The following is a 23,596-nucleotide window of genomic DNA, read 5'->3' on the forward strand; positions in this document are numbered from 1 at the left end:
GTGCGGGCGGGAGGTGGAGGGAAACGGTTTTTGGTGTGAGGTTGGTCGTGGGCCTGGGGCAGGAGTTGGTTTCTTGTTTGCTTTGGAAAGGTCCCAGCTGCAGTGAACGAGAGGGGCAGTGCGCAGGGGAGTCGTGGGGGCAACAACAGGGGCAGCAGTCAATGTGTTACGGGGAGAAAAAAACCTTGTCCAGTATTTTATATTTAGTGTTGCTTCTATAACGGAAAAATCTGAAGGAGTGTATCTCTCTTTGTTTTTTTGCATAGGAAAAAATTGAAAAGCACTTCTAAGTATATTTATCAGACTCTGTTTTTGAACGGGGAGAACAGTGATGTCAAAATTTGTGCTCTGGGAGAGGAGTGGAACTTGCATAAGATATATTTGTGTCAGGTAAGCGGCTTCTTTCTTACTCACAACAGAAACAGTATTTTTAATAAACGAATATGTGGTAAACGTTGTGTGACTTGAGCTTTTTTCTTTTCTTTTTTGTTCCCTTATATTTCTGACTTGTTCCCCTTTCTGTGGATGCAGACGGTTAAACAACTTGTGTTGTGCTTTTGGTAGTAATGTTAGGAAGTGTAGCTGTAGCTTTGTGTTTGAAAAATTTCTTTGCTTCTGTCTCTTGCTATTTAATTTTTTAATCTACTTATCTTAACCTTAGTGCATCCTTTGTGAAAACAGTCCTGAAAATTGTCTTTGATGTCCTGAGAACATGTTCTTGTTTGCGAAACAAATGGCTGAGAGTCTCCTGTGATGTTAATGTCATTGCAGAGCAAAGAAAGCTTCCAGAATGGAAGAACTAACCCAGTTCTATTATAGAATGCTAACCCAGTTAAATTTTAATGTTCATTGGGACTCAAGTATAGGAACTTGAAGTGAAATTGCTGGAGCTGGGTCTCTGTATTTGTTATGCTTTCTTGCAGCTTGCTTGCTGCTACATGAAGAAGGTATGCACAGAAGCTCTAAGAAGGAATAAATCTTAGTGCGTACCTACAAAAAAAGATGCCGCTTTTACAAGCGTTTTATTTTGGGCTTGTATGAAGGTGAAGGACTTTGTGTTACTTTCTGTGTTTTGGAAGTTAAGAGGTACTGTTATCTTTACTGTCTGTTCTCTTTATTACTTCTCCCATGACCGAAGTGGGGAGAAACTATGGCTTTGTCTTGAAATGTCCAATTCAGTTGTGCCATTAACTTTTAAAGTGGGAGTCTAACCTTGGTAGCAATTTATCTGAAGTGAGAAGCAAAAGTAACATCAGGTACTATACCTGAAAATGTGTGCACTGTTTTGTTACTTGTAGTCAAACACAAAGCAGTTTTATGTGTTAGAAGGTGAAGGTATCACTGTGAGATGCTCAGCAGGCTGAATGCGGTTTCTCTGGTGTAACAAGGGACGGTAGAAGCAAATTCTTGATTTGTTGTTCTTGTGTTAAAGCCATGATTCCAGTGCAGGTGCAGCAATTACTTGCATTGGCCACAGTGAGGGAAATTCAATTGCTTTCTTGTAGGAAAAAGCCTTTTACATGTGTTAGAACATCTTAAAGAGCATAAGAAAATGAGGGCAGGAAAGTCATTTGTGTATAGCCCAAGATTAACCAGTGGCAGCCATTTCTGGATAGAACGATGGGTGTGTTTGACCAGGGAGGACAGCTTTAACTGACTGCTCACTTTTGACTTTATTTAACAAAGGGGAAGATATAAGTGGGTTGGACAGTCAGACTTACGTTGTGCAGCATAAACAGGGTGGGCACATTGCTGGTTTGTCCTAAGACTGTTGTTGGCGATGATGTTTTTAATCATCGTGTTTCTGTTGCTATGTCTCGAGTTTGTGAAGTTAGTATTTAAAACTTAGTGTGGGTTGATGACTAAAATTGAATATTAAATCTCTTCTGTGGATCCTTTTTAACAGACTTTGAAAATTGCGATTTTGTTCTGTAGAAGCCTCACAAGTGATATTCTTGTGAGATGAAATTTTGTTGGTTAAGTTAACTGTTGTCAGTCAGGTTTCTATTCCAATTCATGCTCTGTCATTGGAATTATGTTACTATAGGTAAAATATTTTTGGATGTTAAAAATAACTTTCTCTGAATGAAATTATGACTCCACCTCTGCCTTGTTGAGCAGACTATCTCAGTCTGAACGTTTCTGTTTCCCTAGTCTCTCAAGTTACTCTGATAAATGGCAGTAAGGTGCTGCTCTGCCTTGTGAATGGCAGGTCTGAGAAATGGAGGATTTCCTTTTTCTGATACTGTTTACTAAAATGATAAATTCTTATGAAAGTGAGGAGTTGATCTACATGGCAAAGCTAACGTAGCCTCACGAGGACTGGTAAGATGAATATGGTCCTGGTTTTGAGTAGTGTGTTGTATGTCACCACAGATAGAGGAATATGCTGAAGGTATAGAAATATTTACGTAATCAAGTAAAACCAAATTGGATTTTATGTTATTTGCTGCCCTGAGTTGAAATGCTGAGTTAAGAGGTCAGGGAATATGGTACTGTACAAATAGACTTTATTTTTTTGATCTCTCAGGTAAACTTCAGTGAGTGATAGCATCTCATAATGGGCACATCTGCTGCTGAGAAGGAAAATCATGAATCCTAGTAGAGCAGTATATTTCACTTCATTTGGATGGAAACCTATCAAATTCTAGTTTTATATGCCTTACACTTTATAATAAAAGGTATACTTGCATAAATGGTGTATGTGTATGTGTCCTTGGTATGAGACTACAACTTTGTACATTAATTTGTATGTCTTGCATGCCTTTTTTTCTTTTTTTTTTCCCCCTCAGTACCCAAACTGGCATTCCCTAATGCCTGCAGGATTTGTTGTCCACCGATAACTTTAAGGATTTAATTCTTGGACTAATTATATCCCCATTGGTGGTGTGGTTTGTAGGAAAAGAGCTTTGTGGCTTTTCTGGCTCTTTAAAGCTCTTTACTTACTCTGATTACAAACATGTAGTCCAAATTTGCTGTACATGTTTTCACTTTCAGAAATAGAGCAACTACAATTAGCCCTTTCTCAAGTCAGAATGTTTTAGCTTGTGAAAAGTTCCCTTAATACGTTTTGTTCTGCATAAAGGTAAATATTAACAATTTTTCAGTCCATGTGCTGCTTTTGACAGTTTTAGTTTGAATGAAATCTCTTACTCGAATTCTTTTTCTGTCATCTTCCCTCATGTAGTCAGGCTACTTTTCCAGTATGTTCAGTGGATCTTGGAAAGAATCTAGCATGAACATCATAGAGTTGGAGATTCCTGACCAAAATATTGATATAGAAGGTATGTGCGAACCTTTTATTTTAACATGACCTCTGAAGGTAGAGGTTAAGTTGAACTTGACAAAAATAACTGAAAATATGGGTTTTTTTTGAGAATAATTTTCAAATTAGTAAATAAGAAACTTGAGAGAATGAGTTCTGTGCTCATTCAGTTTTGAGCTTAACTCGGGTCACCAGTAGAGTTGAATTCATTTTTGTACCTCCGACTTACGAAGCGCAGCTGAAAAGCAACCACTTGTCCTGTTGTTTGGGCTCTTGAGTTCAGTGTACGCAACTTCCGTGGAGACACAAGTATTAGCATGTGAATCACATCTTCATCTGTCTGGTCTTGAAAAGCTACCAAGTGGCATGCTCGCAGGGGACTGATGGGACTTGGCAGAATGTTTTGCTATGGTTCCAAGTACCATGGAGGGAAGAAGTAGCAGTTTTCAGAAGAATTACAGAGAAACTTGTACATCATAGTAATATCTCAAGATTATGCTAGTGGTCAATTGCAGAGAAGGATCATGAAGTTTAGCTTCTTCTTACCTAGTTTTACTGCGCTCCACATTGCACCGTGGAGTGACTTGGTGGCTAAGATGAATACTTTGTTTAAATGGTGAAGAGGACTGCATTTGAGTGGTTAATGCCACGAGCGAACAATTGTAGAGAATGTGTGCACTCAAGTGGTTTGGTTGTGTTTAAGGATTCTTTTAGTTATCTATGCTCAATGTCCTGTCTTTGATTGACACTTGTGCTCTTTTCAGCTCTGCAGGTGGCTTTTGGCTCACTGTATAGAGATGATGTGTTAATAAAACCCAGTCGAGTAGTTGCACTTTTAGCAGCAGCCTGCATGCTGCAGCTTGTAAGTAGTAAATATGCAATATTTTTATGCTTTCTTTTCAGATAAAGATAACAGTTCATAATATACTCACACGCATGTACTGTTTAACCTAGAGAAATGAATCATCTTTTCATACTAAGTGGGAAAAAACCCAAACGTAATGCCGTGGTTTTATTTAAAAATGCTATGACTAAGATTCAGTTGTAATGTTAAGTGCCAGTTTGAGAACCATATCTAGAAGTAGATTAAAATATGTTTTAATAGCTCATTTGTTCTAGCCTGAAGGTATTCACTAAGCTTTTCTTTCACGTGTGATCTATTCTTAAGAAAAATCTGGTTTGTTTTTTTTTTTTAGAAACATCAGTTTAATTTTTCTGGATAGCACAGCATAGGTCACTGTAGCACGTGTGACTTTGGTAGTTGTTCAGGCATGAAAAATTTCTATGAACTGCGCACTATTTGACACTTCTTATTGGGGAATTAAAACTTTGAATATTTGTGGGTTTTTTCCTCCCCACAGGATGGCTTAATCCAACAATGTGGTGAAACAATGAAGGAAACCATTAATGCAAAAACTGTGTGTGGTTATTATAATGCAGCGGGGACATACGGGTTAGACTCTGTGAAGAAAAAGTAAGAATTACTTTCTCCAAGCTGCTTTTTTCATTGGTATTGAAAAGTGTGAATTCACAAACAGTGAAATAATGCACAAGTTTTTGGTTTTGTTTTTGTTTTTAAGACTTGGGCTCTGCTTGTCCTATTTAGATTTTGAGTTTCAACTATAATCAGTTACCTTAAAATTAGTGTAGATTATGGTAACTTGATTGGCCTTTGCTGGGAATGAATTAATTACTAAAGTATACTAGTAAAGAGAATATGTTTGGTCTTCAGTGTGACAATGAAATAATACTTGTGATCATTGACTGTTCTATCACAAAGCTGCTCCAATATTCAGAACTTAAGCTTAACTTTAACTTAATTAGGAGGGATAAGCTTAGTGCTAACTGCTTCCTTCTGCTGGGAATTAGTGTGTTCTCAGAGCTTTTTGTGGCATTAATGGTACTTTGAATTTAGCTTGCACTGTACCCTGAGAGAAACTAAATGCAACTTTATAAGTTTCAGAAAATTTTGGAAAATTTTATGGTAAACTTCATGTTTTTGAAGTAACTCTTTCATGTTTTTATGCATGCATGTCTCGGGTTAAAGCAGTATTTCAAAATCATGTGGTACATGATCAAGCTTTGTGAGCCTGAGCAACTGTTGCAGGAATGTTGACATATATAAGAAAAAAATGAAGGTACTAATTCCTTGCTTTTAATTTAGGTGCCTTGAATGGCTCTTGAATAACCTGATGACTCACCAGAGCGTTGAACTCTTCAAAGAACTCAGGTACAGGCTGCAGTGAACACTGAGTGATGAAGTACAATTTCTTCCAAAGTATATAGCTCACTACAAATAACTTCTTAGGCTACTGGTGGTTGCTTGTTACCTAATTGCTTTCTTGGTTTTGTCTATACTGTCTCATGGAACTCTTAACAATTTTTTTTTTTTTTCCCCAGCATAAACCTCATGAAACAGCTGATTAGCTCTTCTAACCTATTTGTAATGCAAGTGGAAATGGATGTGTACACTGCTCTCAAAAAGGTACTTAGCAAAGGGGCTGGCTGGGCCTTCATGAAGTCGAACTCCTGAGAGTAGTGGTGTTGTAATGTGATGAGAATTTTAGCCTTTTTGTCAGTTACTGAAAATGTTTGATAGAGTATCAGAATCTTAGTAGGAATGAATGCATTATGGAAATGTTCCTTTAATAATGCATGTATTACCTGTTTGAAAACTTCTTCAGTTAACTTACTAGAATTTGTTTATTTTACCTAGTGGATGTTCCTTCAGCTAGTGCCTTCTTGGAATGGGTCTTTGAAACAACTCTTAACCGAAGCTGATGCCTGGTTTGCCAAGCGTAGGAAAGGTAGGATTAATTGGCATGGCCTTGGATTGGGGAAGACACAGGTTAGAAGTAAAATGTGATAGTCTTCCTCCACTTTCAAACTTTCTTCCTTTTTCTCTGGGAAGGCTTGCATCTGCCAACAGTCCCCAGCATCAGATTCTCAACACTGATAGCTTTTTTTCAGCGTTTTGTCCACGTGTTTTCAAGTGAGCGCATAGCTTTTTCACTGTTTTGTCCACATGTTTTCAAGTGAGCAGACATGGTTGCTGGTTTTGCTTTGTTGCTTTTGCTATTGTTCAGTTAGGATAAGCTTTTGTTGCCTTCTCACTAGAAGGTACTATTGTGTTTCAAAAGAGGAAAAGTTTGGTCTAACATTTCTGCTGAAAGGATTTGAATGTAAGTAATTTCTTAATTTTAGCTGCAAAAGATGATTTGCCTGTCCATAATAACTTTCTCTGATAAATAAGTTAAAACTCAATCTCAACTATAAATAGGGTCTGGAAAACATTTAGGAAAACAAATTGTAATACAGGTGCTCTGTCTTGCAGATTTTGAGGATGACATTGCATTCCTGGAATCAGAACAGGGGAATGCGTTCCTGTCCGTGTTCACACACTTGAGATTACAGTATATCATCAGTGACTTGGCATCAGCCAGAATTATTGAGCGAGACTCCCTAATACCCTCAGGTGAGTGAGTACTCAGCTGATCAAGTTTTGTGTGCCTTTCCTAGCCTGTCCTACACTATTGTAATTGGAAAGATCTAGGTGCCTTTACTGGTCTTACTGCTCATGTGTTTATCTCCAACGTCTTAATTGCGGCTGAAGATTCAGCAGAAGTTAAATATTAAATTTACAAGCATAAAAGTCTTAATAGGCATACACATAGGTGTGTTAAGCATTTTGTTGATCAGACTGTTTATCAAAATACTCTCTAGTCAATACATAGCACATTATGAGTGTTTAAGTGACCTCAGAGCCCCAGACATGAAAAAAAACCCCACTTTTTCTTTTAAGAGAGCAAAACTTGCTGTGACTCAACTGTTTTCTAGCCATTGTTTTTCTAAAAAGAGCTGGGTAGTTTTTGATAGCATTTGGAATAATACCCTAAAATGAAAACCAAAAGCACAAGATGCTGTGAACTCTTCTCCCACCTTCAAAGACAAATGTTAATTACTAACAGGTATTTAGGATGTTTTTGGAGGAGATAGGATATTTACATATTCTGCTCCTTTTATTTGCAGTTTGACTTGTATAAAATACATCCTCATTCTAGATCGTGGTGTTTTTTGAAGCCCACAGAGTGAAATGCCATGTAATGTTATTGTAGATTAACGTTACATTATCACTGAAAAATAAAAAGCCCCATTCTCATCTTGCTGCTGAAGTCTTGAGTTCACAGACAGGCTTTTTTCTTTGCTTGGAAGCTTGTGTAAACCTGGCTGCTGATAGATGAGTAGGACTGGACATGAGTTACCAAGTTGGGCTCTCACTTGAAAATGTTTTTCCACTATCGTTCACATCATTAGCACGTTAAACACCTTCCCTTTCTTCCCCCCCCCCCCCCCCCCTTTTTTTTTTTTCCACTATCGTTCACATCATTAGCACGTTAAACCCCTTCCCTTCCTTCCCCCCCCCCCTTATTTATTTATTTTTTATTTTTCCCTTCCCGAGAGTTAGTTGTGCTCCTTGTAACAGTGTTTGGACTTCTCATGCTCTGCCTTTGAATTTTGCCCCGGGTATCCTTGCTCCACTCTGTTCAGTGTTCCCTTATCATAGCTGAATCTTAGCATTGAATTTTGCATCTTAACTCTGACAGGTTTTTTTACCTAGCTCTGATGTACACAGATTTGGGTTTTTAATTCTGGTTTTTTTCTATCTGGCCATAGTGTAGCTATCCATTCATCTGTGTCTCTGTGATGTCTATTTATAGGTGCAATTGCCAAATGTCACTTAAGACTGTGTTTATTGAGCTGTTTATCACTCTTATTTGTAACTTCTTGACAACTGTGTTCTTGTCATCTGTCCATAATTGCAGCCTTGGGGGTCGCATTGGACTCTTGCCACATGTAAATATTTAACCTGTCTTTCAGTTACACTGCTATCTTCCTCTCAAATTAAAATTCTCTTTTCATCTCATACTGGCTTTTTTCTTCACGCTGCCATAGATGTCAACGCAATGATGATATAATGCCAAGACAGGCTCGTTGGGTTATTTCTTTTGAAGGCTGCTGGTCTGATCAAATTGTTAGGCGCTTGTAAAACACTTTCCTTGCCATTAAGATGATGTAGTGAGCATCGTTTTACTCAGTTTGTCTTTCTTGTACTACTGTATCCTGTCTCTGCCAGAAATAACGGTTTAGTTGCTCTCTGTAGCTGAGTGTCTGAGTAACTCTGAGCACCCCTTTCTCACACTTTGAAATGTGTGAAGAACGCAGCTGTCAGAAGCTGAATTATGACTATGGTAGGGGGTACCTGTGAGGAGGGGGTAGGGTCCTTTCCTCACTAGAAATCTTTCAGTCTCTGGAGTGAAAGCGGATGAGTACTACTGCTCAAATATACTCCCAGTTCTGGTTTAAATTAATACCTTAATAGATGGAGAAGAGACTGTCTGCTGCACTAGTTCTGACAAAATAAAAAACTCGGTTATCTGTGCTCAAAATGTCTGTTTAAAAGTGTTCTTCGAACAGCAGGTGGAGGCAGTGCGTTACAGGCTGCTGCGTCCAGCCGAGGTGCAGTTTGGGTGAATGAGTCGGTCGGTTATGTCCAGTAGATGGGGCAGTTTTTGACCTCAAGCAAGTGGTAACATTTACATTATGCATAAAAAAATCCCAGAAGAACAGATCTGATCCTTGATATGTGATATTTTACATGCTTAAGTGATGCATAAGGTAAATGTAACCCATTTTACTTGATTGATCTTGGTACAGATTATAATTGAAGTGCCAAGGCATCTTCATTCTATAATAAAAAGTAAGATAACTTGGGGTGAATAACCCTTTAGATCCTTAATTTAATAGTGACACAAGAGAACTGTGGATTATTTCCTTGTGGAGTGGCTTTGTCAGCATGTGAATAAGATGTTGCAAACTAGAAATTTGCCAGTACTGCACTTGAATTCCTTCTCTTAATATTGCTGCCATTATCAGTTACCAGAACTGTGATGAGCAGCCTTTTCTTAGTTTCTTCAGTGGGTAAATTTTGTGTCTATACTCAAACCCAGAAGCCTTCTATCTATGTATGTCAGAGGAAGAACGTTCCTTAAATTGTTACAAGATCAATTGCAACTTTAAGACTGATTTGCTCATGCTTACTGAAAAAGAATGTGCAATGTTTGCATAGTTCACAAGGTATTAGCAAAATGTTTACTCTTTCGTAGCTAAGCAGTCCGTAAGCTGTGATAAATGCTGAAATAGGCTTGGTTGCTTTGTAGTCATACAGTGGGAAAGGTAGTGTGATGACAGTGAGTGTGTGGTTCGTGCGGGAACAGTATCTGATGCTTACGCTCTACCACTGATTATTAATTTAAAAAATCCTTGAATTCCAAGAGAACTGGGAGAGTGGGGAGAGAAGAGCGGCATTATGTGGAGACCTCTATGTGTGTAATGAAGTGCTGTTAGACTTTAATACTTCATAGCTCTTGTAATCTGTTGATACCGGTTTGTAGTCAAAAGCTGTGTTAAGCTCAGGAACTTTTGCTCGTCATTTAAAAGGAGGCTTAGATAAATATTGGGCTTCTGGACAGATTATTGGCTGCCAGCATCCAGTATTTGAGGTGATTGCATTGTACCCAAGAGAGTCTACAGACATGGAAGTTGCTGGTAGTTCATGTAATAGTGTAAGCCTTTTAGGTTATTCTAGATTAAAGTGTTCTCAAGGAGATAAAGAAGGAAATCATGTTGAATAGTTGAAAGAAATGGTGTAATTTTTGTGTTTGGGGGTGGGGGGGTTTTAATACTTTGTGCATAGGACTGCAGGAGAAAACTGACTAAAACACTGTATTAGGAGTTCACAACAGAGAGTCTGTTCTTGTTTGCATAGAAAAGATGTAAGACAGAAATACATAATGTGTCTGTCCGTAAGCCAAGTGTTCCTTGTTCTGTTTTACTTGCTAACTTCTGAACATTTCCTAAGCAGTATTTTCCCTCTTAATGTTTATAAATTAACAGATGAACCACAGTTGAAATATGACGTATGAAATAGGTACGTACATACACAAAAATAGATAAGATGTTCTATCTCCTGATTTTTTTTTTTTCCTTCTAGCACATCCATTCTCTGTTCCTTACCTGTGTAGTTTTCCTTAATTCATTTTTATACTTTCTGTTGTACTTTGGTTAATTCCCATTTTGGTCCTGTCGCAGTCTGAATCTTAACTCTAGAGTTAGTAGGGCAAGGGCTGGTTTTAGTTTTTGCATCTGGGACTTCTAAGGGGATCTCGGCACTATGATCTCGCTTCTTCTCTCTTCTATCATATTCATCTACCACCTGCTTTGTTTTTGTGGTAACAGCGGTTCTTACTGTTCCTATCATTTCAGTCCATTCCTCCATGGAGTTTGTTCTCGTACGTGACCTTGCATACTTGCCCCTGTTCGTTATCTTGACTAAGAAGAACTTACATACTGTGCTTTTGGATACCTGTGATCCGTTTTGTGTAACTGACTTACAAGCTGTTAGGTTTTGTTCTGTTTTATCTCTTGGTTGCAACTGTTAATTTAATACAGCCGATAAAATCTGTATGGTGTTCTCAGAGGAAGGCATGATTTATGTTTATTCCTAGTAGGGGACAATTTCTGTTTGTTTTTACCATATCTGTGATAAGTCACTGTTTCCTTTATCCTTTGATTCTGTTTTCTTCTTGTTTAACTTGTGTAGAATTCTCTTGGGGATTTGGAAAACAGCATCTTCTCCCAAGAGCTTGTTAACAAGCTCCTTGACTTAACAGAGTTGAGAAAATGTGTTGACTTGCATCACTTCTGGCAATCGTGACTGCTTGATAAGATGAATATAGTCCTGAGTTCCTTAGTGTTAGTTGTTGATTTTATCTGTACCACTTCTTCTGTAGTTGAGGCCTGGAAATGAATAACACAAGTGCGTTGTCAGGTGGTGGGTTTGCACAGGCCATCCAGTTAATAAGTGTAACCTTATTATTTCAATGTAATTTTATTTCTATATTTCAAATGTTTATGAACAACCCCGTTCCCAGCTCCAAAGATACCACCAAGCTTTTTTTTTTTTTTTTAATTTTAGAATGGCTGTCCTCTGTTTACAAACAGCAGTGGTTTGCCATGCTCAGAGCAGAACAAGACAATGATATTGGGTAGGTATACTACAGGCTTTCCTTTATTTCTTAAATTAGAAACCTTCCTCTCATAAATTCTAACCTGATTAACTTCTGGAGTTTACATTAAGAAGAGCTGGGGGGGGTGGGGGGGGAAGCACGTCAGTTTGCTTAACTGTTTTTAAACTCTGTTGTTCTCTGTGGAGCTGTCTGTTCCCTTGGACTGGCCGATCTCCTATCCTTTAAACAGTAGAACTCTAGAGAACTTGTATAATGCGACCAGAGGTAAATGCTTGCGAGTGATGTTCTGTATTTTCTTTTATGTTGGTTAACGCTTCTCACCGGTACTTTGCCTTGAAGTATGTGTTGAGGCTGTGAAAGAGTAACTTACTAGCCTTCCACTTTAAGGATGACTTTAGGAAAAGTACTGCAGATGGAGAAGCTGCCTTTTCTGTCCTGCTTCCTTCCTCCGTGGGTTAGGGAGCAAGAGGTTGTGGTGCAATGTAACCAACTGTATTGGTGTAGAAGGCAATTTGTCATTTTTTTGTTTATGCAGGGATAACTCCACCCTCTCGAATCCTAGCCTCCCAGGCAGCGAGCGAGCTCCCAGCACCCAGCAGGGCTTGGCATCCTGTGACCTGGTCGCCTCATTCCCTTCTGATTTCACAGCCTTTCCCCCACCCGCTGTTTATGTTTGATAGCTCTTTCCACTGCCAGCACCTCCAGCCTTTCCCAAGGCAGCCCATCCTTCTCCACTGCTAAGACCCTGTTCTCTCTGTAATCCTCCTGTTTTATATCCTATCTTTTCTCCTTCCTAGACCATGTGTTGCACTGTGGTGGCATTTCATTGCCATTGACAAAATTCCATGATGGCTACCAGCATGCATGTGTTGTTTCTGTGCCCTTTCAAAGATTTGCATGTACCTGACTGGTGTGTGTGTGTGTAATGTGTAGTTGGGTTTCTTGAGCCTGCGCCTAAAAAGGATTGGTGGTGGTGGGTTGGGCAGTGAGGCGTGTTGATTTAGTGTGTGTTACATGCAAATGTTTCCTTTCCTTCTGCTTGCTTTTTGCTGTGTTGCCCTGAGCCAGGTCCCTGGCATGATCTTTTTCTAAGTACTGAAAAACTGGCAAAATGCAGCTGGGGGAGCTGTGTGCTTTGTGGAGAATAAATGTCAGGTCAGGAAGCTGCAAAATGTTTGTTACCTTTCAAAAAACAATAAACCAACTTCTTTATTTACTTCCATTGGTTCTGCTATCCCAGCATGTACCGTTCTGAAGATGAGCACGTTCAGTTGCAGTGGTATAGGCTTCACTTATTAATTGCAATCTGAAAAGCACAAGAACCACTGTCCTGATTTGAACCAAAGGCCATGCAGTCTGTAGCGGCGTTCAGTGGTAGAGTTACAAATCTTCCACCTTCCTTTAAAGTGAAGAGTGAGAGCTCTCTTGACGTATTTCTGTGGCAGTGAGTAGTTAAGGATTTTCCAGGTGGACATTTTGGCTGGATCATTATTGAACGACCAGCCACCAATAGACCTGTTCTTAAATACATACAGTTCTGTTTTGAAACAGCCTATGCTTTAGCCCCAGCACCTCAGGGTAGTGGCTTCTGTGGCTTAATTGCATATTATATAGGAAATATTTCCTTAATTACTTCCTTTTGATGTTAACATGTAATAATGTGAAAAAAAAAACATCCCACCAAACAAACACCACACCAAAACTCTGACTTTGGTCTTAAGAATAGTCAAGATCTCAAGATCTTTAAGAAGTTGTAACAGAACAACCATTTTCTAAAGCACTGCTATTGACAAAGTAGGTAATTGTGAATATCATCATTTCAGCTGCTAAGGACTAATGTCAGGTGGTCATAGCTTGTTTCTGATACTATTGTTCTCTTGGGAAGACTTTTCTTGTAATGCTGTCAACATATCTAACAGTAGACGATCGTACGTTGTGTGTTACCTTCTGGCTCGTATGGGAACCACAGCTAATACGAGAGTGAGTATTAACATAATCATCAAAATTCTGACACAAGATAAGACCATGTATTTGCTTATTTTTGATGTCTTTGGGTAGCTCACTGTAATTCAGCGAGAGTATTTTAATTGTCAGCCATCAGCTATGCATGCTTCTGAAAAAGTAAGCTCTCATACAAAACTGAAGTGAAGATGATGGGGATCATATCAGCTTTTAACATGAAAGTTGCTCATTTTCAACTGCAGTGCTGATGATTTCAGTGACTCTTGGAATGAGCGGAGTATTTTTCCACATTTTTCTTGCTTGTCTAGTTTTCTCTTTTGCAGCATGGGATTTTTAAAATTTTTTTTAAGACAGCTGAAACTGAAAATCTTAGGTAGAGAAGGTTTTACTTAACAGTAGACACTTGTTTGCCTAAATCTCTTATTCTGGAATTCATTGTCAAGATCTTTCTTTAATGGCAATGGTAAGAAGCGGGTGAGATGTAGTGTGTGTTCTCAATACGTCTTAGCTTCTGACTTAAAGTACTTTACAAAGTTAATGGTTCAAGGTGGCATCCAGGTTACAGTTTGTTTAATAGTCAATAATGGCCTAATTGTCTTTCAACAGAGTGTCCTCTGGAGTTGTGTGGGAGGGAGATGGTGGGGGGTGCGCACGCATGCGTGTGGAGTGCTTCCCTGTAGTTGTATCAGCTCAGCTGTAATGTCGCTAGTCCCTAGCACGCAGTCTCTGAGAAGATAAATGTTATTTGAATTCCTGAGATCACTCCTCTGTCTTCTACCAGCAAGCTGCAGTGCTGCCCTGCAGTGAGGTGCTTGTGGTCTTAGAATGAAAGACATGCACCCGTTCCTTTGTATTAAAGCAAATACTTTGGACGTTTGACCAACCTGTAGCCGAGAGAAAAGAATTAATGTTTTGTAAGACCATCCTTTTATCCAGATCTGCTGCCTTTTCCCCTCACACTTACTGCCTGTGTCAGTATCTTAACACGTTTTCCCTTGGAGATAAGGATGCAAACTTAGTAAGCTGAATGAAATCTGACTCCCAGTGAGCTGAAGTAAGGCTCTATTTTCATATCCCACCTGGTGCATAGCATAATTGCACCTGCTTATTCCAGCGCTGCCAACATGGAAATTACATTGCTTTGAAATGTGTGATGTGGTTTGCTCTTTTGATAACTTTAGAGAGAAGAAGAAAATGTTTCTCTTCTACTTTATGTAGTTTGCATTTAAAAGGACTAAACATTTTATTCATTCTTCAGAATTTGAGCTTTTTTCGTGTAATACTGAAGTTTGTGACTTTGAACTGCAGCTGCTCAAGGTTTACTTGAGCTAAAGTGGATCACTTTTTTTTTTAATTAAGCATTTGTTCAGTGGCAGATGCAAGACATATCTTTCAAGTCCATGGCTGGAATTGTTTCTACTCTAATAGTCTCATTGGCAGTGTTTAAGAATGACATAGAATAACTTGACTGTTCACTAAGCATATGGTAGGCCAGCATAAGTGGTTAAAGCTGGAAGTTTTGCATCTTCTGAGGCTGCTTGAGGAATTGAGAGGGGGGAATACTAATGTCTGTCTGAATATTATGTACTAATGTTTGTGAAATTTGTCACTAATTAAACAGAAATCTTCTATCACCATTACTGAATTTAGGTCAGCTACGTAACCAGTTCAGCTAGAAGATGTGGAAAAAGCACACCGGAGGTTCTTGGGTGAATTTGATTAGCCTGATTAGCTTATTTGCTTAACTTATTCATAGAATACTTCATCTTCCAGGATTGTTTTTACAGAAACGGAGGGGAAAAAGACCACAGACTGAGTTTGGTCATAAAAGCTATAGCTGCGAGTTCTTGTGGTGTGTGTACAGTCGGAAGAGAACAGCTGCTGCATTTCTTCTTGCTTATATAGCTTGAAGTATATTGTTTGATATTGCGGGTTTATAATTTAACCTGCGTGTGGGGGTTGCCTTTCACTGTGATTTATAATACCCACTGTAAGCATTTGTCCTCAGTGTAACTTGAAGACTTTCTGGTTGCTTATTTGGTTAATGATGTAATCGTGTCTAAAGTTAAGTGAGCAACATACCTCTGGAAAACTTGGACTGATTTTACTTGTGCTGGCTCTGCAAGATTTTTCTACATGTTGAAGCGCCAGTGGAAACTGTTGAGTGAAACGAGTTCATGTTGGTATAGGATGACAGAATCAAGAGGCTTGTGGCGCTTCATGATCAGTGTGGGTAAACTTTTTTTTTTAGACAAGTTACATAACCAGCCACTTGAGAAATCTTTCATAAAGTCTCTGTGGGCGCTTCTTCACAGCGCTGCTGTGCTGCAGCGTCCTGCAGCTGTTCCTTAGCAGCAGCACTCATTTATGTTTGTGCCTAGTAAGTCAGGACTACTGCATTTGAAAAGGACTTAGGGTTTTTTAGGAGGATTGGAGAATGTATTTCCTTGCAACAGCTACTACTTTCTTATTTGGAAAGGTTCTTTTGTGAAAGTCCTACCTAACTGAGGTATCACAACCTAGTTTATATTGCAGTTTTGTAGAGTAGTTCATGGGATAATTTGGGTTGGAAGGGATCCTGGGAGGTCATCTAGTCTAGCCTCTGCTCAAGGGAGGGTCAGTTGTGTGGTCAGACCAGTTTACTCAGGTCTGTTCATCTTTCCCACGTTAAAGTACCACGCAAAGCTGTTTAAGTGTTCTTAAAGGTGCACTTTTTTGTAGGCCTCAAGAAATAAATAAAGAAGAACTGGAAGGAAACAGCATGAGGTGTGGTCGAAAACTTGCAAAGGATGGTGATGTAAGTATGGCATGTGGCTAAGTCCGTGCATAGCTGACATGTCTTAGACATGTTGGGTATTTTCAAAACATGTAGGTCTTAATTGTCAAAGTGCATCAAAAAGATGTAATGGAGATGGTACGTTGAAGAAGTTATTTTGTTCTCCTTAGAAGGATGAAAACTCTTTCTATCTTTGTGATGAATAAGGAATCAGTGTTTTAATTGTGCTGCCAGCAAGCCCATGTTTGGAAAAACTTCTAGTGTCTGAAAGTGAGGAATGTAGCCATGACTTTTCATTTGGGACTTGTAAAATACGTGCAGTTAAGATATAGCTCTGATCACTGATGTCTTTTTCTTTTTAACTGGGAAAGTGTGTTTCATATACATATACTTGTCTTTAGGTAACGGGTCTTGTGAACAAACAGAAAACATGAATTTTTTCCCACTGAAGTCTCTTGACTGGATGCTGTACTGCAAGGAGTGCTTTAAGCATGAATGGGACCTGTAGTTAAGTGCTAGTCAGAAATACAGCACCAGTTACCAGAATGCAGAAGCATTTTAGATCCACTTGTGTTAAACGTATTTTTGTATGTTTGGAAGGCAGCTGATTCTAAGCTTGTCTTGTGTAGTCATCTGTCTGCACGGGCTGGCCGCTAAAGCAAGTGGCTGCCTACTGAGATGTCTAATGTTTCAGATAGTGTTGGCAAGGATCCTTGAATCCACCATACATCTCTGTAGCTGAGAATCCCATTCCCAGATTGGATTCGTTGGAGAAGTGGCACTTATCATTTGTGTTGTAGCAAATACTCAGACTGGTTTGTCTGGTTTTTTACTTACATTCTTCAGTACTGCTGGCGGTGGACTGGGTTCAACTTTGGCTTTGACCTTCTCGTTACTTATACAAATCGTTACATCATTTTCAAACGGAATACGCTGAATCAGCCATGCAGTGGATCAGTCAGTCTGCAGCCTCGGAGAAACATAGCCTTCAGGTAAACAATAATCAAGAGGGGAGACCCTGTGGTGTGTGCTAAAATGTCTTACCTTAACTAACTCCTTCCATCTGTGCTTGCGTTAAATTTTGTGGCCACCAAGTCAGTTACATTAGAAAATGTTCTGTCTCCTTGGGAGAAATTCTCTCTTTGTGCTGGAAAAACTGAGACTAAGTAATTTAACTGTTGTTATATCCCTAGGTTACGTCTAGCCTCTTTTGATAGCAGTGGGAAAATTATTTGCAGTAGAACGACAGGATATCAGATCCTAACCCTTGAGAAGGACCAGGTATGTTTGTGGATATTTGAGCTGTTGAACTTGAATTGTGGAGTCCAAGGCATAAAAAGAAAAACTGAGAAGTCAACAGTGCTTTTGAAGAGGAGTTGTTCTTCTTGTTGTCATTGCGTATGTGGAATTTCAAGTGTTCCTTTTATAGGCAGTGGAAGATTAAGCTAATTTGTGAAGTGTAACTACAGTAGGATAGCATGGATTTCATTAAAGTTGATAATAGTGAAATTAGTTCCCATGGTGCTGCTGAAGCTATCTGCTAGTGTAGTGTTCAGCTGGACGACAGCTTGCTTTCCCAGACTTCCGACGCTGGTGAGATTACCTGTCTGAATAATATGTCCATCAGACTCCTGCTTATTTAGAGGCAAATTTGGAATTTGTTTGAAGACTCTCTTGTATTATAAGCTGAAGAGTTAAAAGACTGTCTGCATATTGTTCAAGGGTGGTATTTATTAAAAAAAATAAATAAAAGCCTCAGAGAGGAGTTTTCTTAAGAGAACATGCCCATTTCCACCCATCTGTGACAGCAGAATTTAGTAAGGAATGTGAAAGACCTGATCATCAAGTTTCTTAAATCCTAATCAGCAGTGATACATAGATGGTAAGTACATAGAAAACTTACCCTATAGTAAGGATGGCATTTACAAGGAAAAAGTTTCAATTTTGCTACCCCACAACCGGTTCATAGAGTAAAACCGAAAAATTCCTACCAACAAACTGTAATTTGCTTTAAAGTATAAATTGTTATGGATTGCCTGGTTGGTTAAATCTCCTGAAGCTGGTAGCGGCAGAAAAGTCTCCCTTTCTCTCCAGCGTGCGTGGAAGTAAAGTTTGCTCAGCCATTTCTTACGGTCTGTTATCTTTGCAGAAGGGTAGGCAGCACTGGGTCAAAGGGTTGTAAGTGTTTTGAGAGTGTCTTGTTAGTGTTAATATTATAAAACATCTGCTTAGGTGAATTACTATCTTGGGGGGGTTTTATCTTCTGCTTTTTAGTACATAGTAATAAGAAATTACGGAATGATTTAGTGTCAGGCTTCTGTGCTTGTCGATATACTTCCCTCTAATGGCATCACTTACTATGCAAATGCCTGCTGTGTTTGCTTTGCAGGAGCAGGTAGTAATGAATTTGGACAGTAGACTCCTGATCTTTCCGCTCTATATCTGCTGTAACTTCTTGTACACGTCACCAGAGAAGAAGGCTGACAGTGAGGCACTGCCAGATAGTTCGGAAACCTGAGATCTCTTCAGTGGATTAGAGTAGCACTTCTATAACTCTGTATGCCTGCTTTAAGTTAAATGCCCTGCTGACGCACAGAGCTTTGACAACAAAAAAGGCCTTACACTGTAGCAAATATATATTATGGCCTTAGTATACTCCTATGCATATCTGAAGAGAAGATCAGAAATTATATAGGCCAAAACTAGTTATCCCTTTTTCTTTTTTAATTTCTGTTCTGCATCTTCAGACAGTAGCCATTCCTTGTTTGATAAATGTTACACTTTTATTTTTCCAGGCAAAAACTGAGCCAAATTGGAAATAGGGAATTTGTGTGAATGGCATCTTACGAATTTATCTGTCAAATTCTGAGCACACATTGTAGGACGTGTCGGGTTTTTTAGTGTGTCTTTTTGTTTTCTTTTGTTTTTTAATAACTGATCTGTAAATACCAGGTCCATGTTCTGCTTACTTTTATGGTCCTATTCCATTAGGGCCAAATATATCTGTGTAAATGTTGCCTCTCAACTTCCGTTAGTTATTTAACTGTACAGACTTTCAAACCTGCTTGGTTTTAAGCCTTCGTTGCATCTCATATACCTACATTTCTTTTTTTGTTCTTGAGCTTTTTTTTAACGCTGCAGCAAATATTTATCTTCTCTCTTTTGAGCACATGGATTTGCTAATAAGGATGCTCATAAGTGAATTATTTTTTTTCACGTACTGAAAATACTCTGATGTACTAACCATCATTTGAGTCTATTATACAGCATCAGCTTTCAGCTAAGACTCTACTGAATGCTTACTGTACTCACATGAACCAAATACCAGTTTTTAGACATTGTTCTTTTGTGACTTGTTTTAACTGTTACATTGGGAATATATCCCATTTTAGCTCAGGAACTTGTGACCTCTGAGTGCCTTTTGAGTTGTATGTGTTAACACAGACTTCACATCAGTTAAGCAAGGTCACAGGATCCAAAGTAAGAGCTGGGAACAAGGGATTCCTTTTCAGTTGGTTTGACGAATGAGTCAAGTGTAAGAGGTACACTGTATTCATTCTTTTTATGTGTTGGGTTTTATGTTTGTCTATTGCAATTTTGAATTCTTACATTCAGACTTTTGGATTCAAAGTGGGAATTTTGCCTCTTTAGTAGCCTATTTTTTTAATGTTGTCAGAAAAGTATAAAACCATTTGTACTTTATAACAAGGATAAAAATGTGTTAGGCAAGATGGAAAAACATGGCAACTTGTCAATAAATGATTACAAGTGGAATACTCACCAGTGTCTATCCTTTTCTACCATGAATAGCTTTTCCTATTGGATTTGGACCATGGATGCTCCTCTGTATAATTTTGTGTTGTGCCATACTACTTTGGAGGCAGAAAGCAGAAGCATCTTAAGGCGTTCATCTGCTACAGCATCGAACTTGGTATTTAGATACTTAAGTCAGCAGGTTTTCTTTTTTAAACTAGAATTACCAAGTCTTCAAAACTGTCACTGATTCAGTGGGAAGAAGTACAGGGTGCTTGTTAATGGCAGGAGAGAACAGATACATTAAAATACCTGTGTTTTATGTAATGCCAGGGTTGAAATCGAAGCTTGGGGCTGGGTTGAGCTTGCTGCAGGGCTCCTGCTTTGTGCCGAGGGCTTAGCACCTCCTGTTCAGGTCCAGATCCTGCTCTGCCCTTACACCCCGCTGGCTCCCAGGGCCACCCACACCCCTGCTCGCCCCGGACAAGCCATTGCTGGGTGCAAACGCAGCCCTGGCCCGCACGACCCCGTACGTCTGCCCTTGCTGCTGGGGAACCGCCACCCTGCAGCGTGATGAGGACGTGGGATGTGGAGCAAGAGCTTACGTGAGACTCCTGGATGTTTTATTGCAAACGCTAACGACTTCTTCCCTTGACCTGTGGTCCTACCTATGCCCTCCCTCACCCTCCTGGTTGCAGAGGGACTGTCAGTGCAAAGAAACAAATCCCTTCCCAGCTTTGGCCCTTCTTCCCAGTGGACAGGATCAGGGATTTGGGATGGAGCAGTGGTGCAGATGCCCTCCCTAAAGAATTTGCTGGAGTGGCTCAGTGCAGGAGTGAGGAGCACAGAAACCCAAACACATCACAACTTACCCCAGAAAACGGGTGGTTGTTTTTTTTCTCTCTTTTATTTGTCACTGACTAGGAGCAGCAATCGTGGCAAAGGGGAGCTGAGAAGTACAACACCACACTCGGGGGAAAAGGTATGAAAAGTACAAAAATAAGGAAGCCTATATATAATATAATTGCAGTCAATTACTAAAAATAAATATTGTAAACACGAAATAACAACATCAGGTGAATCTACAGTCATTCATTTCTGCTAGCAGCTGAACAGTCTTTGGCTTGATTTAACTCTCCCTGCCCCACATGGAGCCAACACCCACATTAAGATGCATTTTCTTTGCTTCAGGCCAGGAAGACTCCGGACTTGTCAGGGATCGTCGCAGGGTAAATAATTTGACTCTTTCTTACTCCAAATTACCTTGTGACCAGGAATTGCCTCTTTTGCCTTCAGTGACCACTTTTCTACCAGAGCAAGCAAAATGATCTGTCAAAATAAGGTATTTTCCCCTCTCTCTGCTGGGAGGGAAGGAGATTGGGGTGAGGTTGGGGAACAAACATCCCACTCCTCCAGTTTATTTTGTTGCTGTCTTGTACCTCATCACCCCTTGCATGGGGACTTGTGGTTTTTGTCCCTGTTCTACACCTGTCCCTGCTCCCTTCCCACACACGGGACCTTTTCACCCTCTTATCTCTGTCAGATAGCCTGGGCACGTTCGATTGCCTGATAAGAGACAGTGCAGCACAGAGGCACTGGGCTTCCTCTGGTCAAACTACCTCTGGGCTGCTTCCAGCCCTGAGCTCTGTGCATCTCGGGTGCTCTCGTGCGCCGCGGTGACTGAATGTGGTGCTTCTCCAAGAAGGGAAGAGGCAAATTCCTCCTGCAAGGCTCAATAATTTGCTGCTTGTATATCCATATATTTAAAAAAAACCCACCCAGTACCAATAAAACCCTGTCCAAAGTACCAACGAGGGGAGAATTGTCGGGAGGGGAGGCCAGTGTCTCCAGCACAGCAGCGGATAGGGTGGAAGACCCTGTTCTCCTGCTGCCTGCGTGGGCAGAGAACGTGCCAGCACAACACCAGGAGTGCAAAGAAAATGCATCCTAATGGGAACAACCAAGCAAAACAAAAGCCATCCTAAATCCACAATGCAGCACTTCGTACTGGAGAAAAGAGACAGACTGGGCAAGTCGAGCTGGTCAGTCTGTCTGTCTCTCCCTACATAGAATAGGTTTGACCTTCCCTTCATATCAATAGTTACGGTTTAATCTTCCCTTCTTCATTTTAAACACATTCACGTAACATCCCATGGCAACGTTTCGGTGTGAGGTTACAGTCCCACTGAAGTTACGATCAGACTGCAGAGCAAACACCTCTGCTGCTCATCCCCTCTGAGACAAAAAGGAGCACAAACTCGGCAAAGTGTTCAATAAAAACCTTTCTTACAGCCAAGGGCATATCTGTGGTCACAGGTTAACACGGGCGTCTTGTAATGCTTCGAGTATTGCTTTTTAACTGGGAACATTTCAGACCCTGCTTTATTCTGAGACAAAGCAAAGGGGAAGCAAAAGCTTTCAAGCATTACGGGGTATCCAGGTGGGTACCCATCTGACGAAGCCCAGCCAAAAACCCTCCCTGACCTCACAGAAAGTTTAGATCCGTATCCTCGAGCTTCAGCACGTGGGCTCCCTCACTCTGCCAGCCCCCCAGAGCTGCTGCTACCCCCCAGACCAGATGCTGTGGGACAGACCAAAAGCAGCTGTAGCTCCAGTGACTTGTGCTGCCTTTAATTCCCCTGTTCCAGGAGAGGAGACGGTGCTCAGCAGCTCACCGCCACCCCCTGAGCTCGGGGCGATTCCTTCCTGCCGCTGTAACGTTGCAGCCCATCCTTCTCCGCAAAGAAAGGCAAGGGGAGCAAGGTTACCCCGCTCCACCCGTCCTTGCTAGCCAGGTACTTAACTCCCCCCCTTTTCTTCTCACCCTTTTAGTCACCTGCTCCAACAACTTGCTGAAGTGGAGCCTGAATCAGCTACAGAAGCCGGGCTGCCCATAGTCCCAATCTTCCCCCCCAAAACTACGGTTGTATAAAATTTAGCTACTAACTGATGAAAACACTACCTATCTCGAAAGGGGTACGGCTGGGTAAGAGGTTAAAAATACAGCCACTAATGCAACCCTCTGCACAGTGCAGCAGGTAAAAACATTTCTGCTTCAATTTTTCAGTAGGCAGAACGCTGGTCTTCTGAGGAAAGAACCACACACAACTGCTTGGTACCGTATTAGAGGATTTCTGTATCATCTTTCCAAAATTTATTTAACGTCTTCTAAAACTTCCACTAAACTTGGTTTCTTACATCATTTCTACACACAGATTTTATTTGTTATAATTGTCTTGAGGCTTATAAAAAAATAAGCATTTAAAATGCCCAAAGAGTAATTTTGCTTTAAAATTGTGCTACTGAACTCGACCCCCAACATAGAAGAGACTCTTTTGGTAATAAGGTTACCCCAAGCAGTATAAAAATATACATAAAAATAGACAAAAACTCTATCCTCCAAACCGAAGGTCTGTTCATGGGAGTTATTAATTTTTTTTTTTTTTTTGTACATCACTGGAATTTCATTACCTTCCGCTAAATATTTACAGAAACATACCCGCCCCATCTGTATGCCTCTGCTCACTCGGGCAGAGAGCTGCAGCGCTCAGCTCATCCGCAGGCTTTTCCGTTGGCAAAAATGAATCGCCGCTTTTCACCGCGGCACACAAAGTGATGCTACGGGTACGCACGTCCCTGGGAACGCTCGTCGACAGCCCTGAGGATGCCAAAGGGAAATGAGGTGACACCAATTATTCCTGCTAACTTCACCGAAGGAGTGGAGACGGCCTCTGCCAGCGCCTCGCCGCCAGC

General features: G+C 40.2%; 1 protein-coding gene across 1 annotated transcript; it reads left to right on the forward strand.

Annotated features, from left to right (window-relative positions):
• Positions 1 to 236: 236 nt before the first annotated feature.
• GMCL1 (germ cell-less, spermatogenesis associated 1) lies at positions 237 to 18,608 on the forward strand (the record flags this gene model as incomplete). The annotated part of the gene is made up of 13 exons (XM_010291340.1): positions 237 to 390; positions 3,188 to 3,284; positions 4,030 to 4,127; positions 4,627 to 4,739; positions 5,430 to 5,495; positions 5,666 to 5,750; positions 5,982 to 6,072; positions 6,600 to 6,740; positions 11,301 to 11,370; positions 16,036 to 16,111; positions 16,937 to 17,082; positions 17,284 to 17,371; positions 18,480 to 18,608. Coding segments are annotated over 13 exons (1,354 nt in total), but the record flags the coding sequence as incomplete, so codon positions are not given.
• Positions 18,609 to 23,596: the final 4,988 nt, after the last annotated feature.

The sequence above is a fragment of the Phaethon lepturus genome, unplaced genomic scaffold, assembly GCF_000687285.1.
Source record: "Phaethon lepturus isolate BGI_N335 unplaced genomic scaffold, ASM68728v1 scaffold6500, whole genome shotgun sequence".
NCBI classification, from domain to species: domain Eukaryota; kingdom Metazoa; phylum Chordata; class Aves; order Phaethontiformes; family Phaethontidae; genus Phaethon; species Phaethon lepturus.